General features: G+C 44.2%; 1 protein-coding gene across 1 annotated transcript; it reads left to right on the forward strand.

Annotated features, from left to right (window-relative positions):
* Nucleotides 1-1,149: 1,149 nt before the first annotated feature.
* Nucleotides 1,150-25,442, forward strand: LOC147617027 (glutamate dehydrogenase B-like). The gene is made up of 9 exons (XM_086776661.1): nt 1,150-1,762; nt 4,531-4,644; nt 5,034-5,255; nt 23,748-23,822; nt 23,996-24,112; nt 24,220-24,470; nt 24,570-24,645; nt 24,740-24,826; nt 24,920-25,442. The coding sequence occupies exons 1-9, from the start codon at nt 1,655-1,657 to the stop codon at nt 25,103-25,105; spliced, it is 1,236 nt and encodes a 411-aa protein (XP_086632787.1). The 5' UTR covers nt 1,150-1,654; the 3' UTR covers nt 25,106-25,442.
* The last annotated feature ends 1,794 nt before the right edge of the window (nt 25,443-27,236 follow it).

Consider the following 27,236-nt stretch of genomic DNA (forward strand, 5'->3'; position numbering starts at 1 on the left):
TGAGTTCATTCTCATGAATAGTGTGGCCTAGTTTTCCAAGCAAAAATCTAATTGTGCCATTTTTGAATAGTTAGAAACTCCATGACTGTGATAAAAGGACATTATTGTGCTACGTATGCATAAATACCTAGTTAATTGAGCTTTTGTGCCTTGTTAATTCGATCACGGGAAGGCCCTATCAAATAGATTTCCGTGAGCGAGGTTCACTTTTTGCAACCTGGAAAATCATGCCACAATTGTGCCAAAAGGGCACAAAGGAGAGCTCTAGTTGCCCAGGTTAGATCTCTTTGCATGGGAATGTGAAGTGGGCCATGACACTTAATATAGGAAATGTTTTCATGGCCAGGTTAATTTGGATGTGGGAACCCCACCTTAGAAGAGATGGAAGAAAGGGTTTCCCTTATGTGGAGGAGAACTAGTACCTTGGAAAAGAAAGGGCTTTAAACATTAATGATAAATCTAAGAATTTCACAAGTGACAATGAAATACTAATGTTCCCCATTGTCCCTTTTAATCATTAGCCGTACTTCATTATTCCACGCTATTGTACTACTTGGAGAACGCGAGCACTCTAATTTTTAGTGTTTTTTTTCCGATCAAAACATATAAAATTTAAAGTCTACACTATACATAAAGGAGATTGAAGTCTCTTTTGACACGTGTCATCAAAGAATGCAAAGAGCGGGGGACGAGAGCGAGGGAGAGAGACAGAGGGGAGGGCCGAAAAGAGCGAGGGAGAGAGACAGAGGGGAGGGCCGAAAAGAGAGAGATAGAGAGAGACATGGCAACATGCCGACTTGTTATTTTAGGAGAGGAAACTTTATAATTTTTTAAAGTTAAAAAGAAAAAAATCTTTTGGCGAAGACTTCAGTGCCCATCACATCATCACATCTCATTCTGAAATTTTAAAGTTAAGAATAACCCCAAAATAAAGAGTTGCCACGTCATGGGATTAGGTTGCGATGTAGCTGTGAAGCTGACGTGGACCGTGCGTCAGCGTGAATAATTTGAGTGGAGCACGGCGACGAGGCGCCGAGTCTGCCACGCTGGAAGGTGACGTGGTGGCGGTCGCGTCGGTCAACAGACGCCACGTGGTCAGATTTAACGGGAAAAATGCTTAGAAAAAAAATCGTTTTGCGCGCACGCACACCACTACTACTCCCTACAGCTGAGCAGCCATGGCGAACCTCCTGCCTTTCCCTGCCGACCTTCCCTCCTCTATAAATCCAGGCCCCTTCCTTCACCATTTCTCACCATCTTTGCCTGCTACAAACCCTAACTTGAATTGTCTATCTGTTTCCTTGCGGAACCCTAACCCTGAACGTTTTGTTTTCCTGCTATCTGCGCCCTTTCCTATCCCTAACTATCTGATTTTTCTTCTTCCTTCCTCCCAAACCCTAGTTGTTGTTTTCCTGCCACCTCTCATTTTTCATGCTTCTCGAACGCTAGCCCTAGCTCCGATCTCTTCCTTTTCCAGCGGTACAGGTCTTATCTTCTGCCAATCGCTTGCATTTCTTGCTGCGAAACCCTGCCTTAACCTTAACATTAATCGTAGTCCTAGTCCTAGTCCTAGTCCTAGTCCTAGTCCTAGTCCTAACCCTAACCCTAGCCCCGGCCCTAGCAGTGCGCCGGCTGAGTGTTTTACCCGGCCATCATGAACGCCCTATCTGCTACCACTCGCTACTTCAAGCAGGCGGTTCGAATCCTGGGCCTGGACTCAAAAGTGGAGCGCAGCCTTCTCATACCATTTAGGGAGATCAAGGTTTGTACCAAATTCTCGTCTTATTGCAGGTTTAGTGCAAGCGTCTCATTTTGTGGTGAAACTCGATTTAAGGTAAAGTCTGATTAGATTAAAGTACAATTAGATTAAGGAGAGGACCGCTGCAGATTCTTTTGCAAATGCTTCTTGTCAAATCTTTAAGAGGTATAAACAACATCTATAGGAGGGAGCCTTTCAAAGGAATCTCTTCAACAGTTAAACTCGCATTAAGTGTACATGTAGAATTGCTACGCTCTTCTATCGACTCGGGAAATGTCTATTACATTAAGGTAAAGGTTGATTAGTTTAACGTTGTTTGTGTACGTCATCTGTAGACCAATGAAAACTTTCAGTACGATCGTTTCTGGGAAGTCATAGGCAGATCATTTGCATGCAACTTCAGCTTAGGCCAGGCTTTTATTCAAATCTAATCCTTGATGCCATGCTGTTAGGAAATCTATGATGGCAAGTAATCTTGAATCATTTTGTGCACCGGGACTATATGTATCCCACTCAAAATCATGAATCTTTGATGGCAAGGCTCCTAGCAGAGAAGGCTTTGAGGGTTCAGTAAGATTGAAATCGTGGCAGTTAATGATGCCAGTTGGATCTGAGGAAAAATGAGAGCACCCCACCTGACAAATTTTTTGTTAACAAGGCTTGGATATGCATTTCTTTGTAGTTTTGCAGAGAGAAGAAAGAATTTATGTTTGCAAACCCATCATTTCCATGCAGCCCCCTTACATTCCAAACCCATCAATTTCCATGCAGCCCCCTTACATTCCAAAGCCAAAAGCAAACCCCCCGCACTACTGGCATTAATGCTAATCAGGTGCTCAAAAATGGTGCCTTAATCAAAGGCTTGAAGAGACTTAATACAAGGCCTTCTTTTAATCATCGCTTGTCAGTGCTATTTGTTGGGATAAGTCGGAGCTTGTATGTGTGTGAACCATGTGTGAACAGCCACTGTTAGTGTGTTGTTACGTGTGAACCATCTCTTAGGGAGTGGAGGTCATATCAAAGGCCTGTACTTCATTCTCAATCAATTAATCAAATCATCTTGAGTCGTGGTCTCTCTCTAGGGTTTCCAGTAATCTCTCTCTCTACAGTTCGCATTTCTCTCTTCCTCCACTTTGCACCCATGGCCTGCACCTATGAGCCCCCTGAGCGCGTTAAGCCTTTATTTTAAGGCTTGTTAAGCCTTAATATGATAAGGCTTTAATAAGCCTATTAAACGGCCCTCCTTCCCGTTTTCTCCATCGTCCGCCACCTGCAAAATTCAAATTTAGAGGTAAAATCATCAAATTAAAGCACCTATGTTCTATTTCATTGAAATTTAGGACTCTTGCTGAATTTAGTAAAAATCAGCAAAATTGAAGGGCTTGCATTCAAGAAAAATTGGGGTTTTTTAATTTCAAGGCAAAAATCATCAAATGGAAGCTACTGTAATCATAAAAAATTGGGGGCTTTCTCCTAAATCACGCCATTCAACGCATTGAGGTCTTCATAAGACAATGGATGGGTCGGTAGCGTGGAAGAGATGCCGGAAAAGGTGATATCACCGGCATCGAGGGAGGTTTAATCTCCTAAAATCATTTTCTTGTTGTATGGGTTCCCTGCCCGAGATGTTCCCTGAAATGGATGTTCGCCTTGTGTGTCAGTGTTTGCTTGTGTTTTGTACCGATAAAATGTTTCGTATCTCCAGTTTATTTGAGTAAGGAGCCATGGGTGTGTTTGAAGTGTAGGCCGTGCTACCTCGGTTGCATTATGAGATTGGAGGGCTATTATGACACAGGAGATGTGCATGATGATTCGGCTGTGATACAACATATGATGGGGTTGGAAGGTAGTATCTTTGTTTTGCATTTGGGTCTCACCACCTTCATTCCAAAGGGGGGATTGTTGGGATAAGTCAGAGCATGTATGTGTGTAAACTATGTCTCTCTCTAGTGAAGGAAAAGGTTGTTAGTGTGTTTGTGTAGTTACGTGTGAACCACCTCTTAGGGAGTGGATAAGCATATATTAAATAAAGTCAAATGGTTTGATACTAAGGAAGGCCTATATATCAAAGGCTTGTTCTTTATTCTCAATCAATTAATCAAATCATTGAGTTGTGGTCTCTCTCTAGCGTTTCCAGTAAGCTCTCTCTCTCTACAGTTTTGCATTTCTCCCTTCCTCCACTTTGCAACCATGGCCTACACCTATGAGCCCCCTTAGCCTGGGTTCACACTATTAAGCACTAAGTAATTGACTAATCACAATCTTAATGCAAAGGCTTTAAAGCTTTAACAAAACATCTTTGAGAGAGCTTGATTCGGACCTTAGAGCCTGCCATGTGGCGATCCATGGGTGAGGATGGGTGCTTTTGTTCCATTCTTCCCGTTGTGTCCCCACAATTTTCTCTGGCTGCACATTCCTAGCATTACTGATGAGATCTAAGCTTGAGAATGTGTTTCACATGAACTTTCCATTCTATTACATGAGATTGTGATGCACATGGAATTCCCATTCAAGTATCATGATATTGCTGTATGTATTGATCATGCATGGTGTGAACTTGTTCCCACCACCTTCAAGCAGGTTTTAAAAATAAGTGTTCTCTTATGATCCATGGCCTTAAAAATAAATGTTCTCTTATGATCCATGGCCTTATCCTTTCACACAAAGGTCATAACAACTCTCATAAGAAGACTTGGACTTGGTTGCAACGCATTCGCAAGATGTCTTTATGTAGCATAATTTCAGAAAAGCTGATGTGGATGATTTTGTAGGTTGAATGTACCATTCCAGCAGATGATGGTTCAATTCTTTCTTTCATTGGTTTTAGAGTCCAACATGACAATGCACGAGGTCCTATGAAGGGAGGCATACGCTATCACCCTCAGGTATTCTGTCTGCCTAGTTGCATCATATTGTATAAAGTAAGAGGACTTTGCTGCCCAACTTGCCCTTCTAGCTAAGCAAGTGGTTTCGTTGGGGAAAATTTCTTATAGTCACCCTGTTTGCCTGAAGGCAAGGTTTAAATGTGGAGGATTCCAAGTAAAACTTGGATTTCTCAGTCACTTTGGTAACCTGTTTGCCTGAAGGCAAGGTTTAAATGTAGAGGATTTCAAGTAAAACTTGGATTTCTCAGTCACTTTGGTAACCTGTTTGCCTCAAGGCAATGTGTGAATATAGTGGCCTTCAAGTAAAACGTGGTTTTCCCTTTCTGTGTCGTAGTCTTGAGTTTACATTGTAATTCTCAATTTAAAGCAGCATCTTGTGCTGGGTACAGGTTGATCCTGATGAAGTGAACGCATTAGCTCAGTTAATGACATGGAAGACGGCTGTCGTAAGTGTACCGTATGGTGGTGCTAAAGGTGGAATTGGCTGCAATCCTAAGGACATGAGTGCTCCTGAGCTTGAAAGGCTGACACGTGTTTTTACACAGAAGATTCATGATCTGATTGGCATCCACATTGATGTCCCAGCTCCTGATATGGGTACAAATGCACAGGTATCCTCTTATGGAGAGTTTATGGTAGAAAAGTATATCTGCTGATATTTTCATGTATATCTTCTTATGGAAGGTGTTTATGGTAGAAAATTATATCTGCTGGCATTTGCATGTGTAACCACACCTGTAAAAAGTATATTCAGCAATGCTTAGCAATACTGTTACCAACCTGATCGAATTTTGTTCTACTCTTGAAATTGCATCCTTTGGTTTTGCATTTTGAGGTTCCCTGCAAATTTTTTTTCGATATTGATGTTTATAAATTCTGACCGATGTAGAGCTACGACAACATCGAGCATGAATCATCATCTGCAGTAGTGATAACTAAGTAGTGGTAGAAAGTCAAATGATCTCGTTAGTTAAAATCAGGCTTGGTGATTGTCAAGTCTCATCTTGTGCAAGACTAGAGTACTCGCTTGATACATTAGTTCTTGCGACCCTTAGTAGAGAGGGGAAGCCTACATATTTTCCCTGAAAATTATTTTATTTGATTTTTAAAGGAGGGAGAGAGAGGCTGTACCCTTTTCGGCCCATCTGAAGCTGCAAGCTTTTTTTCGATGTTGATCTTGAGAAATTGACTGCTATCAATGTAGCATGCAATAGGTTGATCGTCGTAATGCGGAACAAAGTTCTTTATATCCGTGAGTTTATGCAATTCCACTTTACTTGAGAGAGAAGAGGAGAGAGAGAGAAGATAGAGTCGACACAGTACTGGGTTCTAATTACCCACCAAAAGCAGCCCCCCCCCCCCCCCCCCCCCCCCCCCCCCCCTCTTGCGCCTCTACAAGTAGGTATATTTGCTTAGATTTCTTTGGAGAATTTTTACAATGAATATGAATGATGATTGAGGACTGCCAAACGCAAGGACGAAGTAGACCGAACGCAGGCTGAACCATATGCTATCCAAGCACCTTTCGAATAGCTCTTCAATGATAACTATGCAAGCCCAAAACTGAGGGATGCACATATGCTGGCTGAATGGTGAAGAAATTCTTCGAGGAAGCCTTGGGACTGAAGCACTCTGAGGTGCTGAATGCTGAAAGTATGCACAAGAAAAGCAAGAGGCTTTTGGCACACTAGACCTTTCGAAGGATTGATTTGTTGATGAATGATTTATTCTTCTTTTGCTCCTCAACCTCACCCTTGTGCTTATCCCTTTGCTGTGCCATAAGCACGAATGAAGACTTTCTTTTGCTCCTCAACCTCACCCTTGTGCTTATCATCAAATACCATTGTGGGTACTGCGTTTAAGGCGGGTAAGAGTTAGATCGTGTTGGTGGCCGATGCGGGAGGCATGGATGCAGTTGTGGAGGTAGTTACTGTGGAGGGTTGGTGGCAAAGGTTTTAGCGGCTTGTGTAGGCTGCTACTTGGTACAATTTTTCTTACCATGCCCCATGGTGTGGCAGAAGAAACATTTGTTCTCCCCCTTATACTGCGTTTGCTCTTTTGGTTGGAGATATCCACCAGTGATACCCTCGGCCTTTTCCTTAGGTGTTTTCTTAGGCATGAAGGTTTTATCCTTTTTGCCTATTGAGGTGCTCTGGGATTCTTTCTTAGTGTCCTTGCTATTTTGAGCTCCTTTCCCCCTTGAGATGATGACTGTTGGGTAGTGGATGACTGCTGTTGGGGTTTGGAGCTAGCCTAGAGTTGCTTGGGCTTACCTCCCTTCAGCATCATTTCCTGATTCTGAGCAAGAGTGAGAGCCCTGTCATAGGATTGTGGCTCAAAAATACGTATAGTAAACCTAATGTTAGTATCCAGATCTTGAATAAATTGTTTCAACTTATCCTTCTCGGATATACCTAGCTGTTGTGCTGATGTGATTACTTTATCAAAGGATGTTAGCACGGATGACCCATTTTGGGAGATTGTAAAACTCATCCTCAAGGTTGGTCGTGTATTCTGGAGGTAGAAACCGTTTCTTTTTAGGTTGGACACAAGGGTATCCCATGCATACTGCACAGCCCTTGTGAATGGGTCTGCATGTAGAGACTCGACCAATGCTACCACCAAGTGACTGCTTCGTTGAAAAGGTGAGGTGCTGCGAGGTGGACTCAATCTTGAGGATCTGAAAGCTTACCCAATGGAAAATATGCTACAAACTGATGAATGAATTGCATTATTGCAGCATGGTCACACGTACCATCATACTTACTAAAGTTCGGTTGAGCTCGTATGATGGCGGTGGTTGGGGTGGTGGAGGAACTCGCTCCTTGGTTTGCCAACGTAGGGAGAAGAGACAACACATTAGCTTGCATAGCGGCTATCAACTGCTGGTTTTGGAGTTGCATAGCTTCACGTTCAAGCCTTTCTCGGGTAGCTTGGTCTACTCGTCTTTGGTCTTCTTCAGCCCTGCATTTAGCGTCCTCGGCCCTTCGTTCATCCTCACGTGGAGCTTCTTTGGCGTGTTGTTCTTTTGCCTTTTTGGCGTCTTCTTTTTGCCATTGTTGCTCCATGAGAAGGAATAATTTTTCCAATTTTGAGAGCTCTTTTGGCTTTTCTGCCGTTTTAGCTTTCTTAGTTGCTTCTTTGGCTTTTTTAGCCTGCTCCTTTGTGGCATACGCCAAGCTAGGACTGTGTGAAACAACGAGACCACCTTTAAACTTGGGTTTAGTGAGTCTTTAGCAATCCTTTAAATAGCACACATGAATTTGAAAGATGTCGTCGAGATGACACCAGATGGGGTTCCAAATTACCCACTGAACCCCCCCCCCCCCCCCCTTCAAGCAGGAGTATTTGCTTTATTTCTTTTGGAGAACTAAATACAAGCTGCTGAACTGTGTCCACAAGATTGAGCAGACAAACTGACTGACTAATTGCCAAACGCAAGGACAAAGTGACCAAACGTTGGGCAGAACTGTGCATAAGCTAGAGGCGCTGTGAAGCTATCTTCAGAGAGAAAACTGTCAAAATGGGCAGCGGAAATGAGACAAAGTACTGAGAGAAGAAGTACATAAATGAAAGAGAGGAGAAGGTGGTATAAACACTACTATATACACCAGAATCCAGTACAAACTGAGTGGGGGTGCAAGGCATGCTGTATATGCAAGAAGGGCAGCCAGTTGGCTAGTAGCAATTGGGCCGACAGCCCCCTGATGAGCCCATGATTGGAAAATGTCCAGTTGGCCAGCAGAAAAACACTAGTTGGCCAGATGTACAACAGTCGGCCAGCTCATATAGCCCCCCCCCTTACTCCTAGCAAAATTGGAAAAAAATGGAAAAAATGGAGAAAGCTCCTATACGGGCGGGCACACCCACAACAATGGCCCTCACTCCCTATTGAGTAATATGGTACAGACAGGAGATGATTGCTAACACCCCATTTCAACTCGTGGATGTGGAACCAACCCCAGTGAGCTAGAGTGCTGATAGACTATCTGTCGAGGTAGAGGTTTCGTGAAGAGGTCCGCTGCATCGTCCTCTATCGAACAAAAGATAAGCAGGATGTCACACCAGCCAAAATCTTCTCACGAACAAAGTGATACTGAAACTCGCGGCGGGTGCCCAGGGGACTAGGGCCTTTGACACACTTGTTGATACCATCAATGCATATTAAAACACTTAAACATGGCCACAGCCTTAACACATATCCATCATCACTTTGCATAAAACATAAAAGCTGGACAAAACATCCACAAATGCTGAAAATGGAGCTTGCACACGTGACACCGCATAGAGGCCGGAATGGGCCGACCCCCCCCCCCCCCCCCCCCCCTTGGAGTGTTTTATTACCCAAGGAGAATAATATCATGTACAAGCTTTGAGGGCCTTACTCTCCCCACGGGAGATGCCGGATTATCCCTATACAAATGCCATAACACAACCCAACACAAGGCTACCAAGCCGGAACATAGGCTGTCGAAATGCCGAGCCAACAATATAATCCATATACCTCCGTGTGGGTATTGATTCTTCCCCAAAAACCACGGGTCTTCATGCAATAGAAAGGGTATAGCAAGTACAACTCTCCATTCAGCCGGTACAGCAGGCACAATGGTTGGTACAGCCGGTACGGTGGCTTCAGTATTTCTTCGCGATGGAAGCCTCCAAAACAGTCCCCAACAGCCGGTATTCTTCATGGGCAGCCTTCAAGAGAGAGAGAAAGAGAGTAGCCATCATTAGGGCAGCCTGTAACGGTGGTAGTGGCTAGTGTGCAGCAATGGAGAGAGGGCTCCAATTTATAGATTTGGCCCTCCCATGAGCTAAAATGGCAAGAGATGGCTACGATGACAAGTGGAGAGCCACACAATAGCTGAAGTGACAAGTGTGAGGCCACTTGTCTCACTTTGATCCACTTTCTAACAAGTGTCAGGCCACTTGTCTCACTTCGGTCCACTTTCTTGCCACATGTCCCAATCTAAGAGATGGGTCCTTCCATAAACTTTATCGCTAAAAATATCCCAACTGGTAGACATTCTGTCATAGGCACTTTGCCAACTCTTGGTATCTCCTCAATTCCAGATGTAATGACGCGAACAGAATTTCCATCGGAGTCGGGCCAAAAATAGCAACTCTCCTAAATTTTAGGAGTGTGGTTCTTTGTATTCTAGGATAATCCCCCATTCCCAAAGCTTGTACTTTCCAAATATTTAAACATCCCGGAGTCCACCAGATCCCTTTCAGACTCGAAAATGTCCAGGCTGGTGACATCCTCCCCAACTTCTTAAAAGTTGTTTGCAACTTTAAGCTTTAAGCCATATGATCAAGATATAATCATGTCCCATCGATTGGGTGAGACGAGAGAGTCTCAAAAATCCAATATAACTGAAGAATCTATGTTCCAAAGAAATGGGTGAGACTAAATAAGTCTCCATAATACCAATATCAAAATCATGTCCCAAAATAAATGGGTGAGACAAAAACAGTCCCATAAGTCTAGATTTCATAATCATGTCCCAAGATAAATAGGCGAGACAAATCAGTCCCATAAGTCCAGATATCATAATCCATGTCCCAAGTAAATGGGCGAGACAAAACAGTCTCATAAGTCCAGATATCATAATCCGTGTCCCAAGTAAATGGGCGAGACGTCTCATAAGTCCAGATATCATAATCCATGTCCCAAGTAAATGGGCGAGACAAAACAGTCCCATAAGTCCAGATATCATAATCCATGTCCCAAGTAAATGGGCGAGACAAAATCTCCTGCCAACAAGACATCGGTCCACATGACCCTTGGCATAGACATAAGTCCCGTCATGTTCACTTTACCACTTGCACTCCGTGTTGGTACTTTGACCACACACCTTGGATGAGAGGTGGGCTCAAGTAACAAGATAAAACAATCACTCGCAGGCATAGATAACTTGGTGTTCCATAAGCATTTCTGCTACACATAGTTTATAGGCATTTCGGCCACCAATAGTTTGTAGGCATTTCGGCCACCAACTCACACTACCCTCTCAAATGCCCATGTTCCCTTCCATCTGCTTTCTATTGTTCCACCCACCATAGTTGTTTCTCGTACGCGTACGAACCTATTCGTACGTACGAGTCGTACGGTACGATACCGTACGAATTCGTACGATATCGTACGGTACGAGTTAGGTTTTTTTTTTTTTTTTTTTCCAAAATTTTTTTTTTCCCTTGAAAAAAATTTCCAAATGCTTAAAAAAAATAGAAACCCTGCTTTACGAAGATCCCAAATGCTCGCAATACTTCGCAACTTTCGTGTCCACTCAGTATTCCATATGGGGTTGTGGAGAGACCTAAAAAATCTGGCGAGGTAGACTGGTAGTGTACACTTGATTGGTAGGATGAGAGAATCTTGCTACATCACTTGGGGATCCCTGGTATAGGCAGGCTAGACAATTAGATTCTCAAGTTATGCACAAGGGAGAACATTTGGACATGGCCATTTTGATCTAGAGAGGAGTCCCTAAACTTATCACCCTAGATGCACTCCTCGTATTTGTGCAAGGACGGTCCCTTAGTCATAAACGCTACACTGGGAGACCTTTGGTATTGCATTACCCATCCAGGTTCTTTTTTGGAGACAATTGGGAGATCCAACCGGGAGAGACACATATCCATGTACTGGTTTCTCAAGCACTGTAGACTCCTCCCCTCCCAACCTTCCCTCACATTCAAGCTTGAAGCTCCATAGCTTGTAAGTGTAAAAAATAAAAACCGTATTTTATCGTACCGTATCCCAAAATTTCATATCGTACCGAATATTCCCGTACGGTATCGTACCGTACCGTACCGTATTTTCGTACCGTGACAACTATGCCACCCACACATGGTAGAAACAATCTTCAAGAGAGCACGTAGGACAAGAGAACACTACACAGGGTATGTTGTGCTTGTCACTACCCTTTGAAGTGCCCATGTTTCCTTCCATCTGCTCTCTATTGTTCCACCCACACATGGTAGAAACAATCTTCAAGAGAGCACGTAGGACAAGAGAACACTACACAGGGTATGTGAACCATGAGTTTCATAAGTCCAATGCATCCCAAATAAAGGGAGCCAAAAAGAATAATCCATCCCAATAAAAGGGAGCCATAGACATAATCCATAAACCTGAGGATGGATCCAAATCCCTAGAAGAGAAGTCCAGAAATCTATAGACCTGTATACCATAACTCTTACCACATACTCCGTGCTAACCACACACCTTGGAGTAGAGGTGGACTTTATCCATAAAAGCATCATATCCATGAGATATCCAAAGATTTCTTCTCTATAAACTCGGACAGATTCGTCCATAGAAATTGCTTGTGAAGCCCAATATCTATATAAATCTCGGCCAAGAAAGAAAACTCCATGGATATAATCCATGCCAATAAAGGGAGCCATAAACAATGTTTCCCTGAAACCATCTCAAGGCAAACAACAACACCTTTCTCCTTGCATAGCTATACAAGGGGTAGTCAACATAAAAAACACTTCATAGTAAATAGCCAAAGCACCAACTTTGCAAACTCAAAGTATACTTAGTTTTTCTTTGCCAGGTTGGTCATGAAGCCAAAAGAAATATCTCGTCACCATATCCTTAAGATATCCTGAGATATATCTCCATATAGCTTGCCTGTAAGCTTGACAATATAATCCACAACATCCATATGGAAAGAGTGCTAAACGTGTGCACATAAACCCAACTTCACACTTCCACGATAAAATTCTGTGAATTCATTAATCCTTAGATCAACAAGCTGTCTACTGCTCATGCTCTTGCTTCATCAGCTATGAAGCGGCTGGCCATGCTTAACAGCAATGATGGTAAGTGTGGTCCCCACTTGAGATCTTTTCTCTTCCTTATTGATAGAAGGAAGCCTCCGCTTCCAAGAAAGCCTATGCTCTGATACCAATGAAACTCGCGGCGGGTGCCCGGGGGACGAGGGCCTTTGACACACTTGTTGATACCATCAATGCATATTAAAACACTTAAACATGGCCACAGCCTTAACACATATCCATCATCACTTTGCATAAAACATAAAAGCTGGACAAAACATCCACAAATGCTGAAAATGGAGCTTGCACACGTGACACCGCATAGAAGCCGGAATGGGCCGACCCCCCCCTTGGAGTATTTTATTACCCAAGGAGAATAATATCATGTACAAGCTTTGAGGGCCTTACTCTCCCCACGGGAGATGCCGGATTATCCCTATACAAATGCCATAACACAACCCAACACAAGGCTACCAAGCCGGAACGTAGGCTGTCGAAATGCCGAGCCAACAATATAATCCATATACCTCCGTGTGGGTACTGATTCTTCCCCAAAAACCACGGGTCTTCATGCAATAGAAAGGGTATAGCAAGCACAACTCTCCATTCAGCCGGTACAGCAGGTACAGTGGTTGGTACAGCCGGTACGGTGGCTTCAGTATTTCTTTGCGATGGAAGCCTCCAAAATAGTCCCCAACAGCCGGTATTCTTCATGGGCAGCCTTCAAGAGAGAGAGAAAGAGAGTAGCCATCATTAGGGCAGCCTGTAACGGTGGTAGTGGCTAGTGTGCAGCAAGGAGAGCCTCCATTAATGAAGAGAGAGGGCTCCAATTTATAGATTTGGCCCTCCCATGAGCTAAAATGGCAAGAGATGGCTACGATGACAAGTGGAGAGCCACACAATAGCTGAAGTGATAAGTGTGAGGCCACTTGTCTCACTTTGATCCACTTTCTAACAAGTGTCAGGCCACTTGTCTCACTTTGATCCACTTTCTAACAAGTGTCAGGCCACTTGTCTCACTTTGGTCCACTTTCTTGCCACATGTCCTAATCTAAGAGATGGGTCCTTCCATAAACTTTATCGCTAAAAATATCCCAACTGGTAGACATTCTGTCATAGGCACTTTGCCAACTCTTGGTATCTCCTCAATTCCAGATGTAATGACGCGAACAGAATTTCCATCGGAGTCGGGCCAAAAATAGCAACTCTCCTAAATTTTAAGAGTGTGGTCCTTTGTATTCTAGGATAATCCCCCATTCCCAAAGCTTGTACTTTCCAAATATTTAAACATCCTGAAGTCCACCAGACCCCTTTCAGACTCGGAAATGTCCAGGCTGGTGAGAGATACTCTATCTCTATGTGCTTGGTTCGGGCATGGAAGACCGGGTTTCAAGCAATAGCTATACAGCTCTGGTTGTCGCACTGGATGACTGTGGGTTCCTTCTGTGGAAACCCAATCTCGCCAAGTAACCTCTGTAGCCACACCACCTCGCAAGCAGCACCACAAGCAGCCCGGTACTTTGCTTAGAAGAAGACAAGGCAATAGTTGGTTACCTCTTGCTGCCCCAAGAAATAGCTCCTGAGCCAAGGGTAAAGCCATAGCTTGAAGTAGATCTCCTTGTGTGTGGATTTCCTCCCCAATCAGAGTCACTCCAACCTCGGAGATTGATTCGGTCCTTCGTTCCCCCTCCAGTGTTATAAAAGAGTCCAAGATCCCCTTTGTACCTTGCATATGCCGCAAGGTCTGCAATCATGCGTCCCATTGAGTCTTCAAAGGTGTCTGCATAAATGAGCTCAACAGTCCCACTGGAAAACTCAAGTCCAATTTGGTGTTCGGCAACTAAATCAATGAACCAACAAGCTTCCGATACAAGGAGGCATCAACCTACTCACAAGGATCATGTACTGTAAGTTTGGTATTCGAGTCCATTGGAGATGAAATTGTTGGAATTAGGGTTGCAGGAATGCACACACAACTTCAAGAAGATGAGGAAGCTTGAGCACAACACAGTAGTGTATTATGAGTGCCAAAAATGAAAGATAACAAGCCCTAGAAGATAATGGGCGTATATACAATGCACGGGGGAAAAAACCTCCTAGTGAGGGAAAAAGTGCCCCGGCGGTCCTAAGTGTGTTCACACACATCACTACTATAATATGGTAACAAATCTCCCCTGGAGTGATGCGGTGAACAAGAGCTAGCACTCATGTATAGGGAAGTGTCTAGCTATGTGGACGAATCCACAAAAGGGAGTAAGCCCAAAGCTTTGCGAAAAGCTTCGAACTTCTCACGAGGCAGAGCCTTTGTGAAAAGGTCTGCAAGGTTATCCTGTGTTGGCACATAAGCCAAACTGATCTCTCCTGCAGAGAGTCTCTCCCTGACATAATGGTAGTGCACCTCAATGTGCTTCGTACGAGCATGGAACACTGGGTTCCGCGCAACTGCCAATGCGCTCTGACTGTCAGTGAAGATGGTGGTGGCAGATGGCTGCCCAACACCCAAATCAGCCATAAGGCGTCTGAGCCACACACACTCAACCGTAGCTGTGAAAGCTGCCCTGTACTCAGCTTCACAACTAGAAGTGGCCACAGTAGGCTGCTTCTTGCTCAACCATGATATGCATGAGCTTCCAAGCATGAAGCAAAAACCACTCGTGGACACGCGTGTGTCATAACAACCAGCCCAGTCAGAATCTGAAAAAGCATGTAAATCTGGCGGCAATGATCCCCCCTTGGGATAAAACAACCCAAGATGCCGAGTACCACTCAAATAGCGAAAGATACGCTTCACTGCCTGCCAATGCTTAATGCCTGGGCTATGCATAAATCTGCTCACCTGTGAGACTGCAAACTGAATGTCTGGCCTCGTAATGCATACATAAATGAGGCAACCAACAGCTGTCTGATAGAGTGTGACATCAAAGTGATCTCCAGCATCATGAAGACTCAACTTCAAACCTCTCTCCATTGGAGTAGCAATAGGCTTGCAGTCTTCAAGGCCAAATCTCCGCAACAATGTTTCAATATACTTTGTCTGACACAAAGCAATACCTCCATCACACTGCTTAAATTGTATCCCCAAATAATGATGCAAATGCCCCAAATCTGACATCTCAAAAGAGGCATTCAAATCAGCCTTAAAATCAGCAATATGACTCTCATTTGGTCCTGTGAGCAGCATGTCATCGACATAGAGAGCAATGATTAGATGTACACCATCCACACGTTTAACATACAAAGTGCTTTCTGTTGGACTATTCTGAAACCCATGTGCAGTCAAATATGCATGTATTTTTTCATACCAAGCTCGTGGAGCTTGCTTTAAACCATATAAAGCCTTTTTTAACCTGCACACTTTGTTTTCCTGCCCTCTTTGAACAAAACCACGAGGCTGCGATACATACACCTCCTCATGCAAATCTCCATTTAAGAACGCAGTCTTTATGTCCAGCTGATGTACATTCCAACCATTATGAGCTGCTAATGCACAGATGCTACGAACAGTGGTCATACGACATGTGGGAGCAAAAGTCTCATCAAAATCAATGCCCTTCTCTTGAGCATAACCTTTTGCAATAAGCCTAGCCTTATGGCGATCCACTGTGCCATCAGGCTTACGCTTCAATTTGTATACCCACTTAGTGCCAATGGCCTTCTTGCCAGGGGGCAAGTCACATAAAGACCATGTACCATTCTTCATAATAGCATCGTATTCTGCTTGCATAGCAGCCATCCAATTTTCTGAACTTTGTGCCTCATCAAATGAAACAGGCTCACTTTCATCGCACATACTAGAAACAGCCAATGCATAACAATCTGACGCATAAGAGGCACCATGAGAGCCAGAACGAGTGCGACTAGACAAAGGGGCATCCAACTTGCTGTCACGCAAAGTCTGCACCAGCCATCTAGGCATATTCCTAGAGCCCTCAATCTCTTGTCTCTCATCCTCAAGTGCATCATGCACATCTGCATCAGATATAGGCTGATCTGTGCCATCATTTAAAACCTGCATAGGCTGAAAAACTGCCTCATGAGGTATTGCACTTGACTGTGCACCACTGAAAAGAGGCAACAATGTATCATAGACATCACGTGAGCTGATATCTGTCTCCTTAGTACATGAAACCAAGGGCTGAACTGCATCTTCCACAAATACAACATCACGGCTAACCAAAATGCGCTTTGTCTGTGGATGATACAAACGATAGCCTTTGCTCTCAGCACTATATCCAACAAAAATACATTTGACAGCTTTGTCATCCAATTTTCTGCGATGTTGCACAGGCACTAATGCATATGCCAGGCAACCAAAAACACGTAAATGGCCAACAGATGGCTTGCGGCCATGCCAAGCCTCATATGGAGTGACAACCTGTAATGCTTTGGTGGGACACCTGTTTAGTACATAAGTGGCACACATGACAGCCTCAAGCCAAAAACCATGTGGTAGACTTTGACTCTTAACCATACATCTTGCCATTTCCATGAGAGACCTGTTTTTTCTCTCAGCCACACCATTTTGCTGTGGTGTATACGGCACTGTACATTGGTGTTTTATCCCACGCTCAGCCAGAAATGCATTAAATTCTGAAGACATATACTCCCTCCCTCGATCTGAACGGAGGGTGCCCATCTTACTTTCTGACACATTTTCAGCCATAACCAAAAACTGTTTGAAGCACAAAAACACTTCGGACTTTGCCTTCAAAGGATATACCCATGCATGCCTGGTAAAATCATCAATGAAAGTCACGAAGTAAAGGTAGTTTCCAAATGATGGAGTTTGCATGGGACCACAAACATCACTGTGAACAAGCTGCAATCTGCGTTCAGCTCTCACTGATCCATCTTTGGGAAAGGAAGCACGCTGCATTTTACCCAATATGCAGCCCTCACAAACATGCTTGACAGGTGCCTCAAGCTTAGGCAAAGAAGACACCATTTCAGATTTCTGCAGGCGCAGCAAACTTGCAAAATTCAGATGACCAAAACGTGCATGCCACAGTTTTGCATTTGAAATAGCCTGCGTATCCATAATAGCACATGCTGAATCCTCTACACATTTGCCATCCATATTGAGCTTATACAGCCCTCGACATAGTGAACCAGATGCTACTATGATGTCACCACAAGAGAGATCATGAACAGTACATCTGTCATCCACAAATTTTACAACCAAACCTGTTTTGGCAAATGCGGAGACTGACAGCAGATTCTTTTTGATCCCTGGCACATACAATGCATCAAAAAGTGTAAAGGTGTTGCCATTTGCAACATTCAGCACAATTTGTCCAACTCCTTTAACGGGATAAGAGGAGTTATTGGCACAAGTGACAGTATTCCCTGTGGGAGCAGACTCAAGGAAAGTGAATAAACTGCACTGCGAGGTGATATGCTTAGTGGCACCACTGTCAAAGTACCATACATCTGAATCTACTGCAGACATACATGTGTCATGCAAAGATGGGTCATAACTGCACTGCGCATTGAATGCCCATTCTGTATCTAGCACAACATTAGCAGATTCATTGTTAGAAGGAGAGGCATCTGCAACAGCCATACCAGCCTCTTTCTTCTTAGCCTCTTTCGCAGCCAGCTTAGGACACGCTTTGATGACATGATCATTTCCCTTACAGTACTTGCAAAATGTCTTCTGTTTGTCACCCTTCTTCTCATCTTTGTCTTCCTTCTTTGGTTGCGCAGCATTTGCAGATTTCTGCTTACTAGAAGAAAAGCCAGCTTTACCTTTCCCGCTTCTCTGACTAGCAACGAAAGCTTGATCTGCGACACGCATAATATTCCTGTTTTGCCTTGACTGGTCTTCTTGCAGCAAAACAGAAACTAACTCCTCAAATGATAAGGCATTGGGATTGCCTTTCATCATCAAGCGAAGAGTGGAAGCAAAACCCTGATAAGAATCTGGTAGACCATTCAAAACAGTCTGCACAAGTGAACTGTCTGACAGGATTTCATCTGCAGAAATGAGCTGCTCTTTGAAATCCTTGATCTTTGTCAAAAAGCTATCCATAGAATCACCTTCGTTCATATGCTCATTCTCCAACTGTTTTCGGAGATAAGCAACACGAGCCTCATTTCTTGCCTGATACAATGTGGCAAGTACATCCCAAGCATCCTTAGAAGTCCTGCAGGAGCGAATATGTGGGATAATGGTACGTTTGACAGACAGCGCAATCAAGGCATGAGCCTGCGCATCTCTACCATCCCAACGAATCTGCTCTGCTGAAAGTGGTGGTTCTCGAACAGCTGCTACAGCACTTGTGCCTGCACCATCATCAACAGTACCTGTTTCTGATGTGTTTGCAGCATTCCCAGCCACAATAGGACGTGCATCAATACCCTGCACAATATTCCATAACCCCTTTGCTACCAATACATGTCGCATCATATATGCCCACAATGGATAGTTGGTGCCATCCAACTTATCCTCAGCAGCCAACATGCGGAATACATCATTGTTGTCAGCCATGGCCAATGACTGTACTACTAGATGTAAATGCTGTCTGCAAGAGGTAAACCTGTATAAAATCGACCTGTGCTATATAGCACAGCCCAAAACAGACGAATGGGCACCTGTCCTGCAGATTTTAATCTTGACAGAAAATCTGCACAGTAGGACGATTTTGCCTGCGCAGTACTTGGAATGCAAAAACGGAGGGCGAAATGACTTCAGATCAAAATTCTGAAACGACCGAGCCCTACGGGCTTACCCACGGCATATACTAACCTGCAGACGCTCGTGAAACCTCGTTGCAATCGGAGGAGATGAAGCGGCAGGTGCCGGTGATGCTGCCCGGGAGGAGGAAGCCTGCTCTGATACCAATTGTTGGAATTAGGGTTGCAGGAATGCACACACAACTTCAAGAAGATGAGGAAGCTTGAGCACAACACAGTAGTGTATTATGAGTGCCAAAAATGAAAGATAACAAGCCCTAGAAGATAATGGGCGTATATACAATGCACGGGGGAAAAAACCTCCTAGTGAGGGAAAAAGTGCCCCGGCGGTCCTAAGTGTGTTCACACACATCACTACTATAATATGGTAACAGAAATAGGCTTGCAGTTCTCCATCCCAAAGGCCTCCAGCAACTCATGAACATGCCGTTGCTAAGAAACAAAGACCCCCCTCTGGGACTGCCAAATTCTCCAATCCCAAAAAGAAATGGAGTAAGCCTAAAGCTGTCATTTCAAACTCCTTTGATAAGGCAGCCTTAGTCACAGCTATGTGCTCCGCATGGCCACCAGTGAGAATAAGATCATCCACATAGAGGATAATCAAGGTGACCATATCGCGTACTTGAAAGAGATGCAAGTTTGGATCTGCAACTGATCTCTGGAACCCTTTCTAAGTAAGAAAGAATCAATCTTCCAAGCTTTGGGAGACTGTTAAGACCATACAAGGCCTTCTGTAACCTGTAAACCATACCTTTTGATCTTGAAACCTCAAAGCCTGGAGGTTTCTCAACATACATCTCCTCCTGCAAGTCACCATTCATGCAGATTTCACATCCATCTGATACACCGGCCACTGTTGAGAAGAGGCAAGGGCAAGATCTGTCCGAATCGTGGTCATCCTAACTGTCGGTGCAAAAGTGTCCTCATAGTCGATGCCAGGCCACTGAGCATAGCCCTTAGCTTGTCCACAAGTTTGGCCTTGTGCTTGTCCACCGACCCATCAGATGTATACTTGGTCTTGTAGACCCACTTGATACCAATGACTGACCTTGGAACCAACTCCCAAGTTTTATTTTTCTGTATGGCTTCAAGTTCCACTTGCATGGCTTTCCTCCAAGTCTCTTGGGAAAGAGCTTCCTAAACTGAAGTAGGCTCTTTATCTCGAATGATACGGCATTGTTGACCTGTAAAAGTTCCTCTGATTGACTTTTATCACGAACTCTGTGCGATCTTCAAGGTCCATCCTCGGTGGTCCACTCGGAGGGATACTCTGTAACACCTGACTCCCAAATGGTGTCCAACAATGACTTTGGTACTCGAACAAAACGTGGAGCATCTTGCTGGTGTTGTGGCTCATCTCCAACCTCGTCCTCAACCTCTACAAAACGGACTGAGGTTGGCTAGCTGGAATAATAGCCTGGGAATCACTCTCATACTCATCTGGTTCTCCAAGAAGTGGTGGCTCCTCAACAGTGGACGCTGGAACATGCTCATCAGAGACTAACATTTTTGCTGACAACAACCTCATTCCGCTCTAGGTCATATAACCTGTAGCCTTTGGAAAGAGAGTTGTATCCCAAAAAAACAAGCTTTTGGGACAATCAAGCTTCCCCCTCTGCTTCTTTGGTATGTGAACATAGGCATCAATCCCAAAAACACGGAATGGGGAGACATCTGGTTTCCTGTCAAAATAAGCCTCAAATGGAGTCATCTTAGGTATTGAAGTCATCGGAGATCGGTTGAGGGTATGGACAGCCATAGCCACAGCTTCTCCGAGTCTCCCCAAAGTGGACGAGGAAGATCACGATGCTCCAACATCGTCCTTGCCATCTCCACCATAGTCATGTTCTTTCGCTCTATCACTCCATTCTCTGAAGGTGACCTTGTATTGGCCATGGCCTTAAGGGGGCCCTGAATGAGGTCATGGGCACAAGTATCCTACCAAATCACTTCTTAGAGGACCTCATGCACTTGATCCCCAAGGAGGGGGGAGATTGGTTAGACGTTAGGTAGTGGTGCCTCACCACCCTGCTTGACACACTACAAAATCCTCAACAAAGTCATCAACTCCAACCCTTCCTGTCGGACACGATTCATAGCACCCAAATAAGCTTCATCCAAGCTAGAAGCATTTTGGACAATGTCAGTGGTGACACATGTTGGATGGACCTCCTAGAAGGATTTGGGGTTTTTTTTTGCTGGACTTGAGAAGGCTTCCGATCAGGTTGACCGGCCCTCCTTTTTGGAATTTTCAGCCATGGGGGTAATTGGAGTGTCCCCTCTATGTCGATAAATAGTTTGAAGCCTTGTAATCGTGTCCCGTATACCCAGGAAATTGCTCATGGCCTCCACCAAACAAGAAGAGAAAAAGGGGCAAAGAATAGCTTTCATGGACTGAGCAGGAGATGAATTACTCATCTTGTGCACCCTATATGTGTACAAGTTGCTATCAATATCACTGTAGAGCAGCAGATTGCTTCCTTCCTCTTTAGCATTCAACATAAGCTCTTTTGCTAGAGCACAACTGAGTTATGGTGGCCAATTATGTCCTTGCTACCATTTGTTTGTGTTGCGGTAAAAGGCTCTTATGCCAAGCACGACAGAGCGCCTGTGGTGGTCAATCAAGTCTTCTTTGCTATGTGACATTTTGTGTTTTTATATAATAAAGGTGGGCACACCTCCATGGGCACCCAGGGCACTGCCCACCACTTGGAACCACCCCATACATGGGAGTGGAAGCTAAAAGGAAGCCATGAACAGCTCTCTCTTAGCACTAGGGTTAGGGATGTACAGTACAGAGCCTAAAGGGGATGGAAGATGTCCATGGTGATTGTGTGAGAGAGAGAGAACAAAGCTCAAAGGAGAGAGTAAAGTAACTACACGACTCAATGATGGATAGATTGATTGGATGTGTTGAAGGTTACACCGCTTTTGTAGGCTGTAAGCCTTATCTTTTGACTCAAGGGAATCTCACACACACACACTAGACAAGTGACACATGGACACAAGTGGGTACACAAACAGGGGTACAGGTGCACGATGGGTACATACACAGAGAATCCGAAATACCCAACAAAGCCCCCCTTTGGAGCGATGGTGGAGCGACATGAGACAGCCATAGTGATTTGGGCACTCTGATACTCCATCTAAGACATGTTCCTCACTATAGACTAAGAGGCTGGTGAAGTGTCGATGAAGATGCCGTTTTTGATGGCGTTGCCAAAGCAAGTGACGCTCGGCCAGTCATTTTAGGCCCAAGGGCCAGGGCAGAGAACTTGGAATGTCTTCAATGTGCCGAAGGAGGTTTCAATTTTGGTCAAAAATTGGAAAAGCCCCAATTTTTCGATCGAGGCGGCTACTGGGACTTCGCCAAGATGCCCTGGCAGACACGTCAATTCAAAGGTTATCAAGCCTTAATAAAATGATGATGTGGCTGTCTGAAGAGTGGCTAGGCATGGGCACTGGGCGCAAGTTTGAGCAACTTGAGCGGCGCTGTTGTGTTGCTGCTGGGCAGCGGGTAGCAGCTCTGCAAGGCAGAAGCAGAGGTGCTGCAGTCCTATGCAGCTGAGGTGTCAATTGTCCACATTCCAGAGAGCCTTGTCCAGGACACTGAGATCAACACACACGAACATCTGTGGGCGCGTGGAGTGATGTGGCAGAGAGAGCGCAGCACTTGAGGTGCCTGTGGCCTACAAAAGCTGTGCTCAAAGGGCAGTGCGCAGGTTGGTATGGTCATAGTGAAGAGCAGCAAAGGCAGCTTTGCGATTGGAGCGCTAGGCGTTGATAGCTTGAAGCGCTTAAATACCAGGCTTTAATACCAATTCTTAGCACTAGGACTAGGGTTAGGGTTGCATAGTACAGAGCCTATGGGGGATGGAAGATGTCCATGGTGACTGTGTGTGCAGAGCGATAGAGAAAGATGAGAGAGAGATAGAGAGAGAACAAAGCTCAAAGGAGAGAGTATCTACACGATGCAATGATGGATAGATTGATTAGATGTGTTGAAGCTTACACTAAGTACGCAGCTAAAGGTGGGTTCACACCCTAACACACTCAGCCCCCCATTTAGAGGTTGTTTGCACACAGACACAAGTGGGTACACAGACACGGGGTACAGAGACTCAGAAATACCTACAGTACTTTTGGATGATAGATTTTGCAAACATCATAACTAGGAGAAACTCGACCCCTTCATCGTTTTGCTCTCCTAATTTCCCATGTTGTTTTGAGGCAATGCGACTGTTGTACGGTGCTCTCCTAATTTCCATCATGTTTTGAGGCAATGCGACTGTTGTACAGTTGCTCTCCTGGTGTACAATCACCTTGGTATGGTAGCTGCCGCATCTGCTCTACCACCTTTACGAGTTAGTTCCTAAAGGCTGAGCCCATGACCAACAAAGTGTTGGAAAAGAATTTGATCAATGCTCCATCCTCGTGTTGTCACTGTGGGTGACAGATGTGCTCTATTTTTTCATTTTCTCCTACTATCAACTAATTGGGATTTCTTAGAGATTTTATCTTCTCATTCTTACCACTTAATTGTCATGTTGTAAACCAACCCACCACCACAAAAAAACAAAGACTGTTCAAGTTTAACTTGGTGTGATTTTCTGCAGACAATGGCTTGGATTCTGGATGAATACTCAAAATTTCATGGTCACTCTCCAGCAGTTGTAACTGGGAAACCCTTGGTAAAAGTCTTTTGATTGTTTCAACTTTCTCCTATGACACGGTTTGCCTGTTTTTTTTTTGGATAGCTTTAAAAACAAAGCTTTAAAAACAAAGCTTGATATGAAGAAAAAAAACATAATTTGGTGTTCGAGTTGTTTCCTAATAATTTGCAATTGATTGTCTATTTTGGCAGGATCTTGGTGGCTCTCTTGGTAGAGAGGCTGCCACTGGAAGAGGTGTGGTGTACGCAACAGAGGCATTGCTTAATGATCATGGAAAAAGCATTTCAGACCAAACATTTGTTATTCAGGTGAAATGTCTGCCTTCATTGCTAACTTTTCTTACCGGTCGGGGAAGCTGATACTAAGAGTGTCCGCTTGAACCAGTCTTCTGTTTTTCCCTTGTTTCATTTTCCAGGGTTTTGGGAATGTTGGATCGTGGACAGCAGCACTTCTTTTTGAACAGGGTGGTAAAATAACAGCAGTCAGTGATGCTACAGGGGCCATAAAGAATATTGCTGGGATTGATATTCCTAGCTTGATTGTGCATGCCAAAGATACAGGCAGCGTGAAAGGGTTTGGTGGTGGGGATGATGTAGATCCAAGCTCCATCCTGGCTGAACCTTGTGATGTCCTTATTCCGGCAGCCATTGGTGGAGTGTTGACCAGGTATCTATCACCTTTCTTTAGATACTTAACAAGTAAAGCTATCACTTTAATGAAACAGAACGAAAGGAGATCTTACATTGTCACAATGTTATTGTTTAGAGAAAACGCCCATGACGTAAATGCAAAGTTTGTTGTGGAAGCTGCAAATCACCCAACGGATCCAGATGCTGATGAGGTGAGTATGTATGATCATAGTCTGTGAGAGCACATGGTGAAGGAGAGTCTGGTTTGCCATCTATTGGTCTTAACAGCCTGCATTTGCAATGCAGATTCTGGCCAAGAGGAATATAGTTGTATTACCCGATATCTATGCAAATGCAGGAGGTGTGACAGTCAGTTATTTTGAGTGGGTGCAGGTATGTAATGCTATTGATGAGCAGTTGTCAGTCTGGGTGCCCATTAGAGTAGGAATAGGTGGATGTCATTAACGAATGTTTCCTTAATTATAGAATATTCAAGGCTTCATGTGGGATGAAGAGAAAGTGAATAAAGAGCTGAAGAAGTACATGACAAAAGCATACCAAGACCTCAAGGACACGAGCAAGAGGCAAAATTGCAGTTATCGGATGGGAGCATTCTGCTTGGGAATTGGGCGGGTTGCCCGGGCAACTTTACTGAGGGGTTGGGAAGCATGATTTACGAACTACAAAGTGATCCGACCTCCAGTATGGAGTCATATATCGCTATCATTCTTTCTTAGCACAGCCTTTGATACTGAACAAACACAACCGGTATAAGAATATGTTATAACAAACACAACCGGTATAATCATTTTTTCCTTGTCATAAGAGGATATTGTAAGACATTTGCTCGATGTTTTTTATGAGCATACCAGTAAGTAAAACCGTGACAGCTGTCTGATTGAATGCAAATGAGAAAAGTGTTTAAAGGCTGAGAATTGGAAAGGACTTTAACATGGACTGTTGTAGCTGCAGTATCACCATCAAAAACACTTAAAAGTGATGAGGTGAAGTTATTGTAGAACAAGGCTTTGGTTAAGGGTCTTTGAAAATGTGCTTTGTTGATGGTTTTTTTATTCCTCCATAAACGTTCTAGTAAGAAAACACAATAACGAAAGTTCTAGTAAGAAAACACAATAACGAAAGCAGAATCTTCACAATGCAAAGCATTGAACTGCAAAAAAAGAAGTGGAGAGTTAAACAATATTACAGCTTGCAAACTTTGATTACAAATTGATGATTGTTCGCTCACATGTGTGCTTTGAGTAAGGAGCTTTGATGGCAATCTAGACAGACTTTGAAAGGAGGATGTCTTGCTTACAAGAGCACTTAAATACAATGAACTTGATGATGAACAAAGGTTTGCAAAACTAGTCTACCACTAGGGTCGGCATAGACGTAGGTGGGCTTATGTCGGGCAACCCACGATATGGTCCAAATTGACTTACCGGACATATTATTTGATCGGGACCATATTAGACTACAACGGAGTCTTGCAGGGTGCAGCTTTCATGACTCGATGATGAACAAAGGTTATCAAACTAGTCTACTTATAGTGTCCAAGGTCAGCATGGACTTAGGTCTGCTATGTCGGTTGACCCATGATGTGGTAAAAATTGATTTATCGACCATATCATATTGGATGGGAGAATATTAGACTACAACGAAGTCTTGTAGGATTTTAGCGCAACTTTCATTGCTCTAAGATGGTTTGGATCCTCATTCGAACCACGCAATCCGTGACAATGTGTCCGATGGTCTAGCCAAAGTCAAAGAGATAAATTGTGTCCTCACTTTGTTGTCAAATCGGAATGCTCTTTTGCCAAAGGGATCTATCTAGTATACATCTTGCTTGACTTTCTTTATTTAATATTAAATTCATGGTAAGGTTGCTTTATATGTTTCAACGTCGCCTTACAAAAAGTCAAGTGCCTATTCGCACAGGCAAGATAGCAAAGCGCCTTGCGGTAGGTTGGGCGGGTTTCGACGGTAGGTTGGGCGGGGGAAACCATATTAACCAACATAGTGATTAATATACTCCCTTTTCTAATGGTGATCGTGTCCTCGCGTCATTGGAGTCGATGGTGAAACTGTTGCTGTGAAGTGGATTGGAGGAATGGTCTAGTATACACCATGGAGTTCACGACGGCCGAGGTTAAGTGGTTAGCTCGGGACTAATCTGCAGAGGCTAAGTGATGGGAAGCTTTGGACAGTCGTGATGGCAAGTAGCTTGTTGAGGTAGCTTGAAAAGTGATAGGCGATGTAGAGGTTCTTCATGGCAGGCCTCCGTTGTTGGATGTGGAAGTGGTGTGGACCCTTCAACATGAGGTAGTTGGTAGAAGCGGTCCGCACCCTGTGTTTGGTGGAATGATTGTCAAGACCCCATGGAATGATTGGTATGGGTAGATGGAGCTCTGGAACATCTTGGCGCGGCAAGGAATCATACTTGGATCTCATAGCATGACGCCTAGAGGTTGGGCTTCTTCATGGCGGCGAATACGTCGGCTAGAGCGAGGTTTTGTTGGTGTCATGTTGGAGGATTCGAAGCAGAGGATATATGCATGGAAGTTCGTTGGAGGGAATTTCCAATCGAGGGTTTTTTAGGCGATGGGTCGTACCATGGGCCAAGCTTGCACCCACCAATTTATCCCCATCCAGAGATGTACCTAGAGGGTTGGAGTTGACGAGATTAGTTGTAGGTGCATGTGTTTGGCTAGTGTGGTTATGCCAGTGGAGGTTTTGGTGAGCCACTTCTTGTTGGAGAGCTTGTGGTTGGGGGTTTTGGTGGTGAGGGGGCCGGAATCTT

This window comes from Cibotium barometz, chromosome 37 (genome assembly GCF_041138505.1).
Source record: "Cibotium barometz isolate CiBa-2024 chromosome 37, ASM4113850v1, whole genome shotgun sequence".
In the NCBI taxonomy this organism is placed as follows: Eukaryota; Viridiplantae; Streptophyta; class Polypodiopsida; order Cyatheales; family Cibotiaceae; genus Cibotium; species Cibotium barometz.